Genomic DNA, 18706 nt, shown 5'->3' on the forward strand with positions numbered 1-18706 from the left:
ACCGCTTATCCTCAGTAGGGTCACGGGGGTGCTGGAGCCTATCCCAGCAATCATCGAGCAGTGGGCAGGGGACACCCTGAACTGGTTGCCAGCCAATCGCCGGGCACACAGGGACAGTCAACTCGTTCGCTCATTCACACCTGGGACAATTTGGACCGGCCAATCCACCTGAAATGCATGTCTTTGGAATGTTGGAGGAAACCCACGCAAGCACGGGGAGAACATGCAAACTCCGCACAGGAAGGCTGGTAGCTCGACTTGATCCCATGACCTCAGAAATGTGCAGCAGACGCGAAAAAAACTCATCCCACCGTGCTGCCCTCATACCAATGTTATTTTTGTAAGTAATTTTTGATAAAGTCAAGAAATTTGTATTTCTTTTACATAGTGGAATCCCTACTTAAGGTGGCCTCCATGTTTGTCTGAGATCTTGCTGTGGCTCTGGTTTTCATTTGACAACAATGTCATTTAGTGGTCCAATATTACACACTGGGTCTTTAATGGACTTTCGAAGCCCAGTTTTCTATTTCTCCAGTACCATTTAAAGTAAAATCCGGTGTAAATCATGTATTTTTGCAGAGCTACAAAAATATTTGTGATTTACATAATTTTGCATGTGCATTTATCAAGGCATCCGATTCTTAGATCTTGAGTAAATCTTAAATATACTTGTTTTTGAGACAAAACCCTTCTCATACAGGTGTTGGGTAAAATGTAATATATAGCTTGAATTTTCAGTAGCATGAAGTTCTTCCCATTCGTTTACCACTGTCAATAATTGATGCATAATTCTTGCATTAATACACATTTCAGTGCTCTGTTTAGGAATAGCATGCACCTGTCCTCTAGCTTCATAGAACAATGCCGTGCAAATTAATGCCAGCTGCAGTTAATCACAAGGGAAAAAGAAATTCAATGGTAAATCGAAGCCACCAGAGGGCATTGTTGGCATCATTTTTAAGGAGACTCGGTGAGTCACATAGCAACAATTTGAAGGATTTACACTTCATCTGAAATTCAAGCAATTTTCAATCCCGTAAAATAACACATTAAAATTCGTTACTTATGAAGGATTTCAAGCCCCCCTAAAACCCTGTACAGTACAAATACATGATATAGTAATACATATAATATACAGAAATGTGTCATTACAAAAAAGGTGCTATTGTCGTAAATGGAGCAGACATTAAAATACACATAAGATTTTATTAGGACGTAATGCACATGGTTACAAAACTTATAAATAAATTGGAAAGCTGTATAAATCGATCATTGCAAAGACAACAAAAAAAACATGCTTATGCTGCTAGGGGGAGGCCTTCCCTCTAGCAGAGGTTCAAGAATACCTGGTTTGATGGTCAACACAAACAAAACTGTCAGTTGTTACCAAAAGCACCGAAGACAATTATTATTATAATAGATATTCTATTTCTATATTATGGGTCGACAATGTGGGCAGCACGGCGGATGTATGGTTAGCGCACTGTCCAACAGTGCAAAGGTTCAGGGTTCAAGTCCAGCCACCGTAGCCTCCCTGTGTGGAGTTTGTATGTTCTGCCCATGCCTGCGTGGGTTTCCTCCGGGCACTCAGTTTTTCTCCCACATTCCAAAATCCTGCATGTCAGGTTAGGTGTGAATGTGCAAGTGAGTTGTCCGTCTCTGTGTGACCTGCGACTGGCTGGCAACTAGTTCAGGGTGTCTGTCCCCTCCCTACTGCCCGAAGATAGCTGAGATGGGCCCCAGCACCCCTGCGACCCTACGGAGGATAAGCGGTGCAGATGATGGATGGATGGGTCAGCAATGTTGATGATAATGACAGTGGAGGGAAAAAAAGAATAAGGTGATAATGATGATAAAGTGGCTGCATCCACTAATTATATAAGACTGAATAATAATAATAATAATTTCCTTGTATTGTCATTCTGTGTAACAATGTACACAGAACGAAATGTCGATTGCACCTGACCCGTTGTAGCGAGCCGATGCAGCCGCAGCCAACAGAGGGCGCCGCCGACCACTTTTTAAGTCTTAAGGGGTGGGACCAATTAAGCATAACTGCTACTCACTCCCCTCTTGTGCTATTTTATTTATCTATTCATGTCAAGTCAAGTCATTTTATTTTTGTATAGCCCTAAATCACAAAGAGTCTCAAAGAGCTTCACAGGTTATTACACTATATTACACAGACTATTTTTCAGATTATTATTATACATTCCCCTGCTCTGGAGCCGACGAGAAGAGTAGGTTATTCATATGCTATAGAGTAAAAGTGAGTTTTAAGCTTAGATTTAAACATTTCCACTGAGGTTGCAGATCGGATCTCAGAGGGAAGAGCATTCCACAGCACCAGTGCCCGAATGGAGAACGCTCTCATGTCTACTTTTTGCTTAGAGCGGGCATACATTTATTACTCTTATTATTATTATTTTCCAAGTGTTTTGTACGAGGAACCTATGTGACAATGTATGGGCGTGAGGTATTTGTCTGTTATATGTAACTACACAAAAGAGCTAATTTGAGTCACAAGTATTAAGGAAGTCGGAGGGCTAGAAGTAAATAAGCTTATGCTTCATCCTGCTTCTTTTCTGACGTGCTACATTAATATTATTTTATTTTTTTCTTGACTTATGTTCAAAAGAAATTAATTCATTCATGTAGTTTATTCATTTGTAAAATCATAAAACGCTTTACAAATTCCCTCATTAATTCATTCACTGCGATTACCCCTTCCTAGGTGGAAGACTCAACAATATATAGACTCCTGCAGCCATACACACACAACTTATCAGGTCTATCTTCTGATTTATATAAAAAAATAGTAATGCATTTGAGTCTTCTACAAAAATATCAAACTGAAGCTATAAAACATAATTGTTTTTGTTTTTTTAACACATACCAAACAATTTAAATAATTTATCAAAACTAGATGGTTTCATTGTTATAGAGGAGGGGTAGGGAACAAAAGGCACACAGGCCAGGTTTTTTTTAAGGAGTACTGTAAACCAAGCTCGGCTATAAAACAAGGGCCATAGTAATTTTCTCAGATTTTCCAATTTTAGTGTATGCGAGGCCAAAATACAGCAAGTGATTTTTGGGCCCAAAATATGTAGGTCAAAGTTTTAGTGCAAGTTACGCTCACGGTGTTACACTGACAGGCACTGTTTCGGCTGTATGTCTCTGAGGAATCCTTCAGAAGCTCATTAAACAATGTACTTTTATATTTGAGACACTTTCACAAACGATAAAGACCTGAGAACGCCAGCCGAGTACCCAGAACAATTTGATTGGGTGAGCGGTTGGAGTGGGCAGATCTCTGCACACATAGAGCACTTCCCTATATACATCTGTATATTTCTCGTTTGCAGTATTTTGTGCCATTAAAAAAACTGTGCCTGCACCTTGTTTTACAACTATTATTTACAACCAAATGAGCATCAACAATCGTAAGTGCATGAGAGAGAATAGTTTCAAGTCATATAATTGTTGATATGGGACCCAGAGCCTGGTATTGTTATTATTTCGTAGATTTGATCAAATCATCAAACATGATAGTGATATACAATTGTCCGTACACCTTTTTACATGGCTAAATTCAACCACATTTCAAAGACTTTCAAAGCCAATATTCCAAATTCTCCTTTACCATTGAAAGAAGAAATCCGGTGTGAATCATGTAATGTGCAGATCCACAAATATATCTTCAATTTGCATATGTGATTTTTAATCTTGTGTCTGCATTTATCAAGACATATGATGTTTGGATCTTGAGTATAGATATTTGTGGATCTGAACAATACATGTGTAAATCTTTTCAAGACTAATCTCCCCCCATATGGGGGTTTGGTAAAAATGACAGTATTATGTAGATTATTTTTTCAGTTGCAGGAGGTTATTCCAATTTACCACGAGGAAACACAACCTTAATTGTTTGCATTTCCCATAATAATTGTCAACAAGTGGTACGAAATCATTATAATTGTAAACATCTCATAGTGTCATGCATAGGTGTAGAATGGACATATTCTCTTGGGCGCGCCCTTAAGGGGCACTGATGCTTTATAGGACATTATTATACAAACTTATAGCAGCTGCCATTTATCACACGGAAAGAAGAAACTCAATGGCAAAGTGAAGTCACTACAGAGGAGTGTTGGCGTCGATTTTAAGTAGACTTTGTTGAGAAACTTGGAAAAAAATTCAAGTATTTACAAGCACTTCACCGAAATGCAAGCACTTGTCAGTCCTTTAAAACACAACTTTAAAAGTACAGACGCTCCCCTACTTACGACTATTCGACTTAAGAAAAATAGTAGATACGAAAAAAAATTTCGGGATGTCAAAAACTAATCGGACATTACTGTAACGTTGGATTTTGTATTGTATGCATCTTTTCCCGAATACATGACATTACTGTAGTGCTTTTTTCCGCTGCCACCGGCCTTTGGTCAATCTCCAGCGCGCTAAAAACTGACATTTTTATTGTTTAATATATCGTGCATGCATTCAATATGGTTGGTGTAAAGTGTAAAGATGAGGCGAGCCGTGTAATTTGAAATTAAAGTGGAATGTGAAGCTGTTGAGAAAATGGTTGGATCACTTTTTTCGGCCACTTTTTACCACAGAGGAGGAAGTTGCCGAACTGTTGAAGCACATTTTCCAAAAGTGAGTTAAACTTAGTTAACCTTATTTATCTTTATAGAGCATATTATTTGATGAAATGTTTTTTTTTTGTACAAATTAATACAGGTTACTTATACAAACCTTAAAAATACAAAATATAGCACTTTCGAACAAGTTCAACTTACGAACGATCATCTGGAATCTTGTTTGTAAGTAGGGCAGCGTCTGTAAAGCATTTTTAAGGATTTCAAGCACCTGTACAAACCCTGAAAATAAAATGTGCTGAAGAACTAGCTGTTGTTTGGAGAGGAGGTTTCAGGGTTTGTTGAATTTTGTCTTAAAATAAATGGTATGGCTCTCAAAAATCTAAAGAATTTGCTGTCATGGCTCTTTGAGTCAAATAGGTTTGTATTCATCGTAGGGTTTCAGCTGGAACTGTAAAAGAAGGAAGTGCATTTGATTAACAACTAAGGAGACCACAAAAAAGACACAGTTAACTCACTTGTCGACAGCGTCAAAGGCATCCACAGTGCTGCCATCCGCCTTGGATCCAGCTCGCAAGATGAAAGCATCTGAAAAGATTTAAAAAAAAGGATTTGGCCAAAGAATTGCTGGATGTAGTTGTCGGTTATGTATGGTCAGATTAAGTGGGGCAAATAAGTATTTAGTCAACCACTAACTGTGCAAGGCCTGTAAATGACTACATGGGTAAACCTCAACTATGAGTGACAGAATGTGGAAAAAAAAGAAAATGACATTGTTTAAGTATTCAGTCAATACCAAAGGTTAATTTCAATATTTTGTTATGTACCCTTTGTTGACAATAACGGAGGCCAAGCGTTTTCTGTTAAGCTTTACACAAACTATTGCTGGTATTTTGGCCCATTCTTCCATGGAAATCTCCTTTAGAGCAGTGACATTTTGGGGCTGGCGTTGGAGATTTTCGCTCAAAATTTGTTACGGCCTTTAATACTGTGGTTCCAGTTCTCTGTAGGTTATTTACTAAATCCCCCACCCACACACATAAATTGCTCCTCCTTTTCAATTTCATCTATTGACTCAAGTGCCACACCGTACCCCACAAGGTTTTCCATTGTAATAAAAATTTCTGGATGGGCTCTAATGTCATGATATGCCGATGTTAGATGATTCCTGATCATAAATTGTTTAATGTTAAATGTTAAATTTACCGACAGGCGTACTCAGCAGAACGTTTAGCATTGGCAAATCTTGGGTTTTCTTTCTGCTAATAACATCAAATTTCTATAAGCATTCATCAAGTGGGCCTGCAAGGGAAAGGCATATGGCCATTTTATCATTTATTTATAGCACTGAGGAGTTAATATTTTAATTTTTATTTGATTGTTTTGTATATTCAGCGATTTTGTGATGTCGTTCGACTTTAAATCTGTTCAGTGTGTAAAAAGCTAAATTTGATTTGTATTTTACAAATTTGTTTAGTAGATCTGTGAACATTAGAATTTACATTTCATGTGTTTGCAGGGATCCCCTGCAAAACATACAAATACTAATTACAAAATAATTTGGTTCATGTTTTATAATTATTTATAATTTGTTGGTTGCATCCCTTATCTACTAGGGTCGTAGGGGCACTATTTTCTGTGGTGTGTCTTGGGCAAGTACAGCCTTGTGGTGCCCATCCCTCTCCAGGCCAACATATTTTCCACCCGATCTCAAACCGGAGACTTTTCGCATGTTAGACAAATGAGCTAACCAATGCACTACGGAATCATCAAAAAATAAAAAATAATCTGAGGAGCTGTTTGGCAGCTGAATGTGCGCAGTGAGCCCAGCCAAGACCAATAGGGAGCGGTGACGCTTCACATACGCCACAATGACAAGCCACCAGGGCAGGCGTGCTGGTGTTTTTTTCACACACTTTTTAGAACTATTTCTTTATTTAACACTATCTATGGATTCAGACTGGAAAAAACATGAAATGGCAACAATTTGAAGCATTTTTAAGCACTTCACTAATAACTAAAGCATTTTCCTGACCTTAAAAACACATAATTAAAATTCAAGCATTTTCAATAATGTCAAGCACCGGTACAAACCCTGGTTAAAGCAGCATCGGATGTTCTTAACTTTTACTCATGGGCAAAAATGAGACTTAAAATGTGAAGGAAAAAAAAAATACTTGATGATTATCGCAATAATTATCGATATCGACCGATAATAATTTTTTCATCGTGATAAAAGATTCTGTCATGTCGCTCAGGCCTAGACTACCAAGACGTGGGTTTAGAGCTCCCCCACCTTGTATCCAGCGGATCTGTGTGGCCGGACCGTAGCCCTGCTCGTTTTTGGCGGCGATGCGGAAGATGAGTGCCGGGCGGTTAGAGGCCGAACAGTCCAGGTGAGCGTTGACCAGTTGGCTGGTACTGATGGCGCAGAAAGTCTTGACGCCGCGGTAGATCCGGATGAAGGCCATGTGGCCTGGACCCTCCGAGCTAGACGAGCGGCCTTTCTTCACCGCCATGTACATGGAATATTCCAGGATCCGGCCTGAAGGCGACGGAGGCGCTTGCCATGTGATGTGGACGATATCATTAGCCTGATTTACACAAGAAAAAATAGGTGATAGGTTTATTCTGTTTTTAATATTGGACAAATACAAAGGAGATTTAATAGGATCCCAGTTCATTATTTCATGGTTCGTACACCTTTTGAATGACCCAGTTCAAGCAAGAATTTCAAACATTTTCAACCATGTCACCCAAATTTCAAGCATTTTCCTGACCTTGAACACACAGTATTAAAATTCAAGCACTTTCCCAGATTTCGAGTACCCGTAAAACCCCTGTTTTTTTACTACTATTGCTCCATGTGGGCAGCACGGCGGCGCAGTGGTTAGCGCTTGTGCGGCACAGTTAAATGTCTCGGGAACCTGTGGTGGGTTCAAATCCAGCTCCAGAATTCCTGTGCGGAGTTTGTATGTTCTCCCCGTGCTTGCGTGGGTTTCCTCCGGGCACTCCGGTTTCCTCCCACATTCCAAAAACATGCATTTCAGGTGAATTGGCCGGTCCAAATTGTCCCTAGGTGTGAATGAGCGAATGAGCTGTCTGTCCCTGTGTGCCCTGCGACTGGCTGGCAACCAGTTCAGGGTGTCCCCTGCCCACTGCCCGGAGATGGCTGGGATGGGCTCCAGCCCCCCCCCGCGACCCTAATGAGGATAAGCGGTACGGCTAATGAGATGAGATGAGATTGCTCTATGTTGTTAGATGTTTTGACATCAATGTCGCCATCGGCAATCTTGTTTTTGTTCTTTGATTTTCACACCTTGTGGGGCTGATCTGTTTTTGCAACCTTCAAGGTTTGAGGAGGCTCAGAGGGAGTGCTAGAAATCGGGAAAAAAAATATCTTATCCGAAAGATTCTCTCTCTGTCTCTCCTCCGCAAGTTCAAAATCCATTGATGTGTACTCTCCTTATTTTGAGTGTCTACTAAAGTTTAACCTCAAATTTGGTCCTTCGAGCCGGATCCTACCTACCCTATAAACAATGTCCTTCACGACGTCATCAAGGGCAAAGAAAAATCCCAATACACAACCCTAATCCATGTTCTTTCCAAATCACGAACTGTAAGCCACAGGGTTTGTACACCTTTTACACGGCCAAATCCAAGCACTATCAAAGGACCTTTAAAGCCAATTTACCAATTTCTTCAATACCATTAGAAAAAACGGATGTCAATAATTGATACGCACTAAAGCACTTTTCATAGTGGCCTGTTTGTGTTGTAACATGCACATGTCCTACTGGACACAGCCTGTATGATGACGCTTCGAGGAACAATGCCATACAAACTAATGCTAGATGCCATTAATCAAGAGGGACGAAGAAATGCAATAGAAAAGCTAAGCCAACAGAGAGCAGTGTCTGCGTCATTTTAAGCAGACTTGTTAAGTAAAATGGCAAATATTTCAAGTATTTACAATGATTTCAAACACCCTCACAAACCCTGAAGCCACTATCAATTGAAAATTTGCCATAATCAATCTTTTACGATAACACCCAATTGACATCTCACCTGGATAATAACAACTCCTAATATGTATTCATTAATGTGGAAGGAAAAGCACGCACACACACACACACACACACACACACACACACACACACACACACACACACACACACACACACACACACACACACACACACACACACACACACACACACACACACACACACACACACACACACACACACACACAGATAAGAGAGCCAGGTGCGCCATAACAATCCCCAACTGCTCAATTTATCGCGCATTCATTCCCAAACAAGCACAACTGTAACTTTTTCAACCACCTCCAAGGTTCCCTGCTCTGACATAGAAAAAAAACCTCACTGCAACCTTCACCTTTTATTCCACTCTCCCACAAAAAGCCCTGCCGGTTTTATTAGATAGATAGATAGATAGATACTTTATTCATCCCCGGAGGGAAATTCATATTTCCAGCAGCATCCCTGAGCTGAGAACAATACAATAATAAAGCAGAAAGAATAATAATAATAATAATAATTTCCTTGTATTGTCATTCTGTGTAACAATGCACACAGAACGAAATGTCGATTGCACCTGACCCGTTGTAGCGAGCCGATGCAGCCGCAGCCAACAGAGGGCGCCGCCGACCACTTTTTAAGTCTTAGGAATGACTCGGCCGGGGCGCGAATCACCGACCTCCCAGTCTCAAAGCGGGCGCCTTACCATCTAGGCTACTGATACACAATATACAAATACCCAGTGTGACGTGCAAATGCCCACTGTAGCGTGTTACATAGAATATCTAAATAGTGCTACACAGAATACATATTGCAATAAAATACGGTTATTATTCTTTCTTCTTCGTTCTTTGCCCAAATATAACACAATTTAAAACCACAAGTCACAAGAGACCGACACAACACTATCACATGCACAGACGATCATATAGATGTGTACATTTGTTATACATATGAGAGCCTCGGTTTTTGCGGTTAATGGGGACCAGAACCACCCGGGAAAGTGAAATTCAGCGAAGTAGCGTTGCACTTTCATAAAAGCCTAAGACTAACCTTGAGATGACCTCATTACCAACAGAGTACATGACTATAATAAAATAACAATAATAGATCTACAAATAATAACACATGAGACATAATTGTAGTTGAATGAATAGTTCTATTGTCAAAGTATTTTGTGTAAAACAAAATTGGAGGACCTCTCCTTTCAGTGTAAGAAAGCAATTTAGCGGTAGCATCGGGTGTCATCGAACAGAGTCAGATCTCCACAATGATAAAATAAAACGCCCCAAATGTAGTGGTTTCCCACAAACTGTAGCTCCAGGTCATTCGTTCCATGGCTTATGGACCTGGCGTTGGCAAGATACGGGGTCCACAGCGGTGGCTTAGGAGATTTGTTAGCCTAGCTGTTAGGAGTAGGCCGGACCAGCAGCACCCTTCTTGTCTTCTCACTGACACTGCCCCATTGCTTCTGGAACCCAATAATAATCCACAGAGCACCCACAGGTGATCACCACTTTATCGCGCTCTTCTGACTTTGTTCAGAGTCCTATCAATTGATGAATTCCTTTTCAATGTAACCACCGCTAAAAGGTACCGGTAACTATTCTTCCTAGTTTGTGTATGGGGACGGCCAGGGTTGGGTAGAGTTACTTTAACTGGATTACTTTCAATTACTTTTGGATTACTCCATTACCAAATATGCTAATAAAAGACAAAAGAAACTATATATGAATAAAATTATGACTCACAACACGTGTTAAGCTTTCTCTCCTGGCTTTGATCTCTTTGATCTCTGGCAAAACTAACATAAAATGCGACAGAAACAAAGTGAAAATAAATCCAAACAGCTTGCCAAGATCATTTTTGCCGTTCCATGTATTCCGTTACTCCCCAAGCCTTTAGTAATTTTATTCATATTTAGTTCCTTTTGTCTTTTATTAGCATATTTGGTATTGGAGTAATCCAAAAGTAATTGAAAGTAATCCAGTAAAAGTAACCCTACCCAACCCTGTTGACGGCATACACCAGTCTATGACATTCGCACACACACACAGTCACAGCCACCCAACACAGAGCACCCTAAATAAACTGTTGCTGCTGTGCGAACACAATGCACGATACAATTACATCAATGACAATAAAGACAAAATCACCCATAACTTACCTGCACTGCTTATCCTCACTAGGGTCGCGGGGGTGCTGGAGCCCATCTCAGCTATCTTCGGGCAATGGGAGGGGGACACACTGAACTGGTTGCTAGCCAGTTGCAGAGCACACAGTGACAGACAACTCACCCGCACAATCACACCCAGGGACAATTTGGACCGGCCAATTAACCTGACATGCATATTTTTGGAATGTGGGAGGAAACAGCAGTAGTGCCTGGAGGAAACCCACACAAGCACGGGGAGAACACGCAAACTCCGCACAGGAAGGCTGATAGCTGGATTTGAACCCATGGCCTCTGAACTTACCAAACAGCTGCTGTGCCACCAAGACAAAATCAATTCAATTCAGATTCTGCGAAGGAGTGAGCCAGCGCAAAGTAGCATTAGGTCTCTGTACATATATACTTAAAATAAGGGTTCTTGTATAATTTATAATTGTTCTGCTTTTGTTAACTGTCACTAACCTTGGTTATCTTAACGGCTGATGGTGCCCCTGGGAAGCCTGGTTGGCACGTTTTGAACTCACTGACCGGGCTGAATTCTCCTTGGCCAAAGCAGTTGATGCCGGCCACCCTGAAGCGGTAACTCTGACCTGGCTCCAGCTCCTTCTTCCTCCTGTCTTGGTAGTCGACCGAAACCGGGAGCTTCCTGTGACACTGGAATGGTTGAATAAAAGCTAATGCCAGTAGGGACAATATGTGCTAAATCCATGCTGGAGACTTGCGGAAACTCTAAACAAAATAAATTGGGCCCAATACACCAGAGATTCTCAAATGCACACAAATAATTGTAAAAAAAAAACAAAAAAACAATGCACATAATAAATAATTATCACACAATGCGAAACTTTCAATAATCATTTGAGGCCTAAGAGCTCTCCTTGCGAGCAAAAGCAGAAAACGACAAGTCAAGATCAAATGTTACAATTCAAAAATCGAAAAAATAAATTTGAAAAATAAGTGTTCATTCTTAAAATTAAATAAAAAGAAACATTACACCATGTCATTATTTCAGACCATGAATTTAGTTCAAGGTCCAAAATATATGGCCATTAGTATAAACCAATACAAAAATTGGGTAATTTGTTTCAATCTCAAAATATAAGGTCATGCGGTTTAAACAACCCCAAAAGTTAGGTCTCCCTTTCTATTTCCCTTCTACCTAAAAATTTTGTTTCTGGATAAGAACCTTAAAAAATGGCTATTTTTTGCACAAAACAACCCAGAGTAGTAGAATGACCACTTCCTGACCCAAATATTTTTTTAAATCAAGTTTTTTAGAGTGTGTTTTTTTTAGTGGCAGTGTGTAACATTCCATCACACTATTTTTGTGTAGAGCTAAATCATGTGCATCCGAAGAAGACATTTAGAAGTGAGCTTTGTTTACAAGGGCCAGTTAACAATTACAACAGAGGCGAGCCATAGCTTAAAGCCAAGATTGTAATGTGAGTGGCTAGAGAAGAAAACTGTAGAGAAAAAAAATGGCCAATGCCTAAATATGGGACGCAGCATGACCAGCTTTGGAAGGCGAGTTACACCGATGGACAAAGCAATAGCAGCTAACAATAAAAATAGCGGTTGGCAGCGAGCCGCCGTAGCCTGCAACCAAGTGGATGAGATGAGATGCTAAAGGATTGAGTGGAATAATGCAGCAGATCGCTGAATGATGGGGCTTCACATGCAGGGCTCAGCTGTGTGCTCTAAATGGCTGTTAAGTGCTAACTGAACCCCCAGGACAAGCTATCTTGGCAAAATCCACAAAATCCGTAGTTGGAAGATGGCGGCTAAATATGTAGGATTCTTCAAAGTTGTGCAATATACTGCCATATTTGTAAAGTTAGAACCAGCATTAGGAGATACTGTAGTACATGTTTTTTGGCTCATTACTTGTGATATATTTTAATGAAATAATTATTTTTATACCACTAAGGGTCACTATACAAACGCTTTTAATATACCAAACCAAAATGCTGGTAAGAGGTACTTGGTAAAATTGTAAAGCTTTTCCCAATTCAATATCGCCGAATCCCACTGACCTCTTTATTAACAGAAGACCTGTTGAGGTCTGTACTGGTCTGGTTGTTGTCCGCAGGAAGGTAATAGTCCCGGACCTCTGAAAAAAGCGTTTTGAGCACTCCGACGTCAAACCAATTATTGCTTTCGTCGTTCTAGGAGAGAATACAAATTTTCGTATAAAACAAGACGAGCTCACTAAAACTCAGAAAATAAAAGTAAGCTCCATACCTGATCTGTTTTCTTCTCAACTGGATTTTTGGAAGCAAAAACGTCTAATTGTAATCTGATCATGTTTTTGGTTGAGTAATGTTTCAAATCAAATGTACCTGTTTGATGGGGAACAAACCCTAAAAAATCCTGTTTCTTTTCTTGGGGAGATTCCATCTGATTGTCGTGCTGCTTTGAAGCATACTACAATCACAACAGGCATGGAAATATTTTGGACTACTTCATACCTGTGATGACAAGTTTCCCTGTTCTTCTGTAGTACATTCACTAGTGAGGTGCGAGGACTGCAAATCTAAGAAAAAGATTCAGTCGGGGTAAAATGCAAGATCTCACAAAAGTAGGTTAGATTCTATGCACCTTTTTCGTTCCTGTTTGAAGGTGTAGGAATGGAGTCAAGCTGTGTGATTTGAGAACACTTGGGCTGAATTTGAAGGATGTAGCACTCTGCTCCTGACAGTGGGCGCCACGCCACGTGAAGCATGCTTACGGTGGATTTGATGAGCATCACTGCATCTGCCGAGGCTGGTCGATCTAGAATGTGAGCAGAGAAAACAAGACAAGTTCAACTCCATCAAATGTATGACTGTGTAAAAGTCTTTGTATCACCTGTTTCCAGGTACCAAAGGTCCTTGCAGCAGACTTGGTACAAGTTCTTATGGTAACCATCTCTGCCGCTCCATATAAAGAGCCTGGACCCAACAACGGTGGCACAATGTCCGGCCCTAGCTTTGGGCCAGCTGGGACTCTGATCTTTGTTTTGTGTATTGTGGCTCTGCAATTCGTCGCTGATGTCCTCAGATTCTGGGGCCAAGTTCTTCCAGCTCATTGTATCTGGGAGAAAAAATATTTTGTGAAGAGAAAAAATAAGACAGTAATCATATGCTATTTTTTACTTTACAATCCCAACATTTCTTCTATTGAACACAACTCTTTTCATTTTTGAAGTGAGTGTAGTAATTCCTCTAAAGTGTGTGCATTGAAAGTATACACAATATAGAAGCCTGAAGGAAAATTTGGATGCCTACTTCCATATTTTATTGCATGATCAATGATCATGATAACAAGTTTCCGCCAACCACAAGATATGCAAGCTGCTCTAAATCTCGGCCTGACAACAAGACAGAGCGAACTTGATTCCCCGGAGTGGCTGAAGAGAGCCAGTAGCTGGAGTTGGTCAGAGCTAATGTCAGTGGCTAACCCCAGAAGCTCGTGGGAGAGCTACTTAAAAGGACAAAAACATATTGCAGGAGCAAGGTTTGTTTACACGGAGAAGCTAACAATAACAATAGCAGCTAGCATCAAGCTAACACATGTGGATAGAGAAAGAAATAATGCAAAAAAGCATACGTGCAGTAGGGAGCTGTTAAGTGCTAAATGCAACAAAAAATGAATACATTATTTTTACACCAAAAGGGGTCGCTATAGAATACATAATACTGGCATTTAAATGAATGTTAGCATTCTTTTACTGGAAAATCCCACTGTGTCAAATTATTTTAGACTTTTCTTAATGCACAGAATGGACACAGTGCGTTATTGTTGATTATTTTATTGACAAGTGGGATATTTTTGATATAATAGACAGATGAATGTTGTTGTTTGTCTCACTCAAATTGAAAACAAACACAAAGGTGGTCATCTGGTGTTAGAAAGTATTACAGTGATTGAAATTTGGACTTTTTAACACCACACTAAATTGTGAAATAGGTTATTGGCATATGCCAAGATGGTTGGTGCCATTTTTGGGGAGAGAAAGAGAGGACACTACATACCAAAATTAAGGACACTTAAGGAGTTGGTACAAATCCATTTCATCCCTGCAGCGTTGTGCTTCTCCGATTCTGGAACAGGAATCCAGCCACCGAAAACAAACATTCTACAAGCAAAAGACACTCGTCTATCGATTCATTTATAAAACAAAAAAGGCTCAACTTTCTACATAAAAGAGAACTAAAGTTGAATTTTCTTTACTTGTTTTTAATCACATTGGCCGAGTGAAGGCTCTTGGGAAGTGGAACGGCACCCCTGGTTTCAGTCAGTGACCATGCCATCGTGTCTGAGAGAGAGACAAAAATTGTGATGGGGATCCCGATAAATACTTGAGCAATGGGCATCCTACTGAGATCAAGCTGCCATAGGTCATCCAATCTGCAGCCATGCATCCCTCCGTAAAGGAAGAGCTTTGGAGACCCCAGCCCAGTGTAGATCACAGCCGTGTGCGACTCGCGCGCTGAAGGACTTCCCCCTTTCGTCTCTGGAATGCTCCAGCCTCTCGCCCCTGATACAGACTGCAGCTCCAGCTCATAAAGGTCGTCCAGGTATCTGCCGAGGCATCTATGTTATTACGCTTATGGATTTTTGTATTTCCGCACTATTAAACACAACAGACTATTAGACTAACCCCCACAAAAATAGTAAAAAGTCCTATATTTTCATACATAGAATTTTTTGCGGACAATACGGCGCATGAAATTGAGATTACAGCAAGCACCTCCATATCTACGGGCACCTAAAAATGCATTAATACAAGGCATTAATATGTGCCAAAAAGCAAAATTGCAAATCATTGTATTCAGTGAAAGAAGAGTCCGACCAATGCGGTGATTGTGTCAACACATTACAACCTGACTACCGGTGATATTGACAACATGTAAAATGGCAGTACAACTTATCCAATTATCACATTAATGGTGTTTTTCCATCCGTGCCCCGGTGCTGTGTAATACTCTTCCCTCTGAGATTCGATCTGCAAACTCCGAGGAAGTGTTAAATCTAGGCTTAAAAGACACTTATATTCAATATCTTATTGATTATGATGACTTCAGGAAGCTGTCAACCGGACATTTTGTTATTACCTACTGTATATTTCATGTTGATGGTGTCTGTGTATTGTCTGTTGATGCCTTTGCAACATCCATTGCAGCCAGGTCATCCTGGAAGGGGATTACCTTATATGGGGCCCCTTCTCAAGCTTCATTCATTTCCTTATGCTGAGGTTTTTGAGTTTTTCCTTGCCTTCATGTAGGTTTTAAATCAGGGGATGGTGTAATTGTAGTCATTACAGCCCTTTGAGACTTTTTGTGATAAAGGGCTATACAAATAAAAATGAATTAACTTACGGTTCCACAACTCTGATTTGCATTGTGCATTCAGATAGGAACACCTCTTAACCTGTGCGTCAATAACTGAAACCAAGTCAGGTCAAGTTTATTTGTATTGCCCTTAATTTTTAACTGAAGAGGTGGAGGGACAGAGTAACTGATCAGAGCGCACTGTGCAGATCTGTTTTCCTGGCACCGTGACTATAATGCCTAATGCCTTGTTGTAGGTAATTTGTGCTACTGTGGTCTAGTGGAAAAGTGTTGGCACTTTCACGGCCACTAATAAGGTTCATTTCCTGTTGCATACAAGGTTTTGCAATTTAGATAAGCAATTTTTATTAAGTTGAGTACTCATTGCACAATCATTGCTCAGTTATGGTATTACCGTGAAACCTTGTATGGTAATGTTTACCTATAATTACTGTAATGTATGCATTTTCAGTCTTATGTGCCTTATTCTTAGAGGATTTAAGGCACACTTTCGAAATTGTGGGCAAAATTGGGTGCTTAATAGTCTGGAAAATACGATAATTGTTAATATATGTTAGGCTTCATCCTTCAACTTACCGCGGGATGTTACCGTTGGGGTCTTCGCTCACGTTGGCCAGCCCCCCAAACACGTAACACTTGGTGCCTGAAATGGTGAAACTGTGACCGATTCGTGGGCATGGAGGCAGACCATTCTTGGGCGCTCTTGGCTTCAGCTTTTTCCAAAGCCAACGACTAGCCTGGCACATCAAACGTACGTTTGTGAGGGTATAAGCAGTACAGCTTATTCTAAATTGGAAAGGGTTACCTGAAGTTCATAAAGACTATTTGAGTATTTGCCATACTCCACCATGCCGCCAAATACGAGTATGCGAGTACCCTCACAGACTAAACCATGGGCAGCACAGCCGGGGGGGATGTCTCCTCTCACTGCAGGCAGGAACCACTGCTTTGAAACTGAAATAATGTAATTGTGTTATAAAACAATCTTGTAACCCAAAATAACATTAAGGCTGTTGAGAAAACCTTTCAAGCACAGCCAATTGCTCTCTTTATTATGCGATATTAAATCTTACAAATACAGCGGAGCTCCCATTTACTCACAGCGAGAGAGTCTATGTAGAATAAAAATAAAGATAATTTGTGTAAACAACATTATTTTATTCAACAAACAAAACAATTATTTCAATAACTTTGTAAATTTTTCTCTCCACCAGCAGTAAATTAAGTGTTGTTAATTATAAGCAGCAGAATACAGAGAAGAGTCGAGGTGGCCAAGACGAGATCGGTCTGACAATATAGGTTTGAAATTTTTTATATATATATACACACATAAATATGTATGTGTGTGTGTATAAATTGACAGGTATGCATCTAGTAATGTTAGGCATACCAAATTTTCCATTTTAAAGGCTTATCTTGGTTGAAAAAAAAGGTATCCTGTCAACTACTTTAATAATACAATAAGTAAAAATAACTTAAACTTCAAAAATTCCAACATGTATTATGTTATAAATTTCTTCTTACTAATGACACTGCGGTTCGAAGCACTGAAACTGACGTATTAAGTTCAGGAAGAAAATAAAACGTAACCTGATAACGAGTTTAAATATCAGAATGAAGGCTAAATCTAAAAAAAGAAAACGTTGATATTTTTGTGACATCTTCCACATGCTAATGCTAAAAACAATAGCCGCTAGGTAAATGTTAGCATACCGGTGTTATAAACATGCAGGTCCTCTGCAATTCCTTCGTTTCCACCTCCAAACACTACAACTAACTCCCGGATGGCTACCGCCCGGTGCCCATGTCTGGAACGAGGAATCACACCGGTAAACGAATACACTTTTCGCCATTGTGGTTCTCCTGTTGTCATTTTCCTCCACAATTTTGCCGCTGTTGTTCTTTCAATGCGTAGGGAGGTGGTTGGGGAGAAACCGGAATTGCGTCATCTGTGCTTGGAATGAAAACAATAAAAAATCTTAAAAAAAAAAAAAAGTTATTGGATTAATAGAGAAGTCTCGATACATTGTGATTGTATGTATTTTTGTTTAAAAAAACATGCCCCGTGTTAAACATCACGGTGCATCTGACGCCCCTCTGTCAGTTCCACCTTTTGATTGGTTGAAACGCAGGGTAGGTGGCTTTCTAAAGCACGATCTGTAAACAATGGGAACAGGCGCTTTCGAGTGGATGTTGCTAAAACGTTAAAATGTGAATATCGAACAGTTTCGTCGAAGAAAAGTGGATATCATGATAAAGTTCTTTATCTTCTGTAATGCAAATAAAAATGGTATACATTTTAGATTAAACGAAAATTAACTAAAATTTTGCAAGTTTTTTTGTTAGTCAATAATATCTGGTTACGGCTTGCAACCTACTACTATACCTTTTCCAAGGCAAGTCGTGTTTATTTGTATAGCCCTTAATATATTTTAATATTTTATAATAGCATTGTTTTATTGTAATGATATCAACGTGGTGAAACATTGTATTCAATGAGATTAGACATGGCAGGGTAAACATGAAATAAAGACTTTAAAGAGAAAAAAAAAG

The 18706-nt window shown here is 39.8% G+C and overlaps 1 protein-coding gene across 6 annotated transcripts; it reads right to left on the reverse strand.

Annotated features, from left to right (window-relative positions):
• Positions 1–1192: 1192 nt before the first annotated feature.
• On the reverse strand, positions 1193–18136 carry hcfc2 (host cell factor C2). Of its 6 annotated transcripts, none has more exons than XM_088347703.1 (16): positions 17867–18135; positions 16959–17107; positions 16730–16890; positions 15181–15383; positions 15033–15117; positions 14834–14937; positions 13668–13892; positions 13419–13592; positions 13289–13353; positions 13160–13244; positions 13062–13081; positions 12854–12985; positions 11283–11474; positions 6901–7198; positions 5123–5192; positions 1193–5055 (listed from the first exon to the last, which is right to left on the reverse strand). In XM_088347703.1, the coding sequence occupies exons 1-16, from the start codon at positions 18024–18026 to the stop codon at positions 5046–5048; spliced, it is 2133 nt and encodes a 710-aa protein (XP_088203829.1). In that variant the 5' UTR covers positions 18027–18135; the 3' UTR covers positions 1193–5045. The 6 variants fall into 6 exon arrangements, 5 of the variants coding, with proteins under 5 accessions (XP_088203829.1, XP_088203830.1, XP_088203828.1 ...); XM_088347704.1 differs by having other exon boundaries at positions 13160–13229; positions 17867–18133; XM_088347702.1 differs by having other exon boundaries at positions 13062–13244; positions 16959–17080; positions 17867–18136.
• Positions 18137–18706: the final 570 nt, after the last annotated feature.

This window comes from Urocampus carinirostris, chromosome 11 (genome assembly GCF_059441175.1).
Source record: "Urocampus carinirostris isolate Australia breed hairy pipefish chromosome 11, RoL_Ucar_1.0, whole genome shotgun sequence".
Lineage (NCBI taxonomy): Eukaryota > Metazoa > Chordata > Actinopteri > Syngnathiformes > Syngnathidae > Urocampus > Urocampus carinirostris.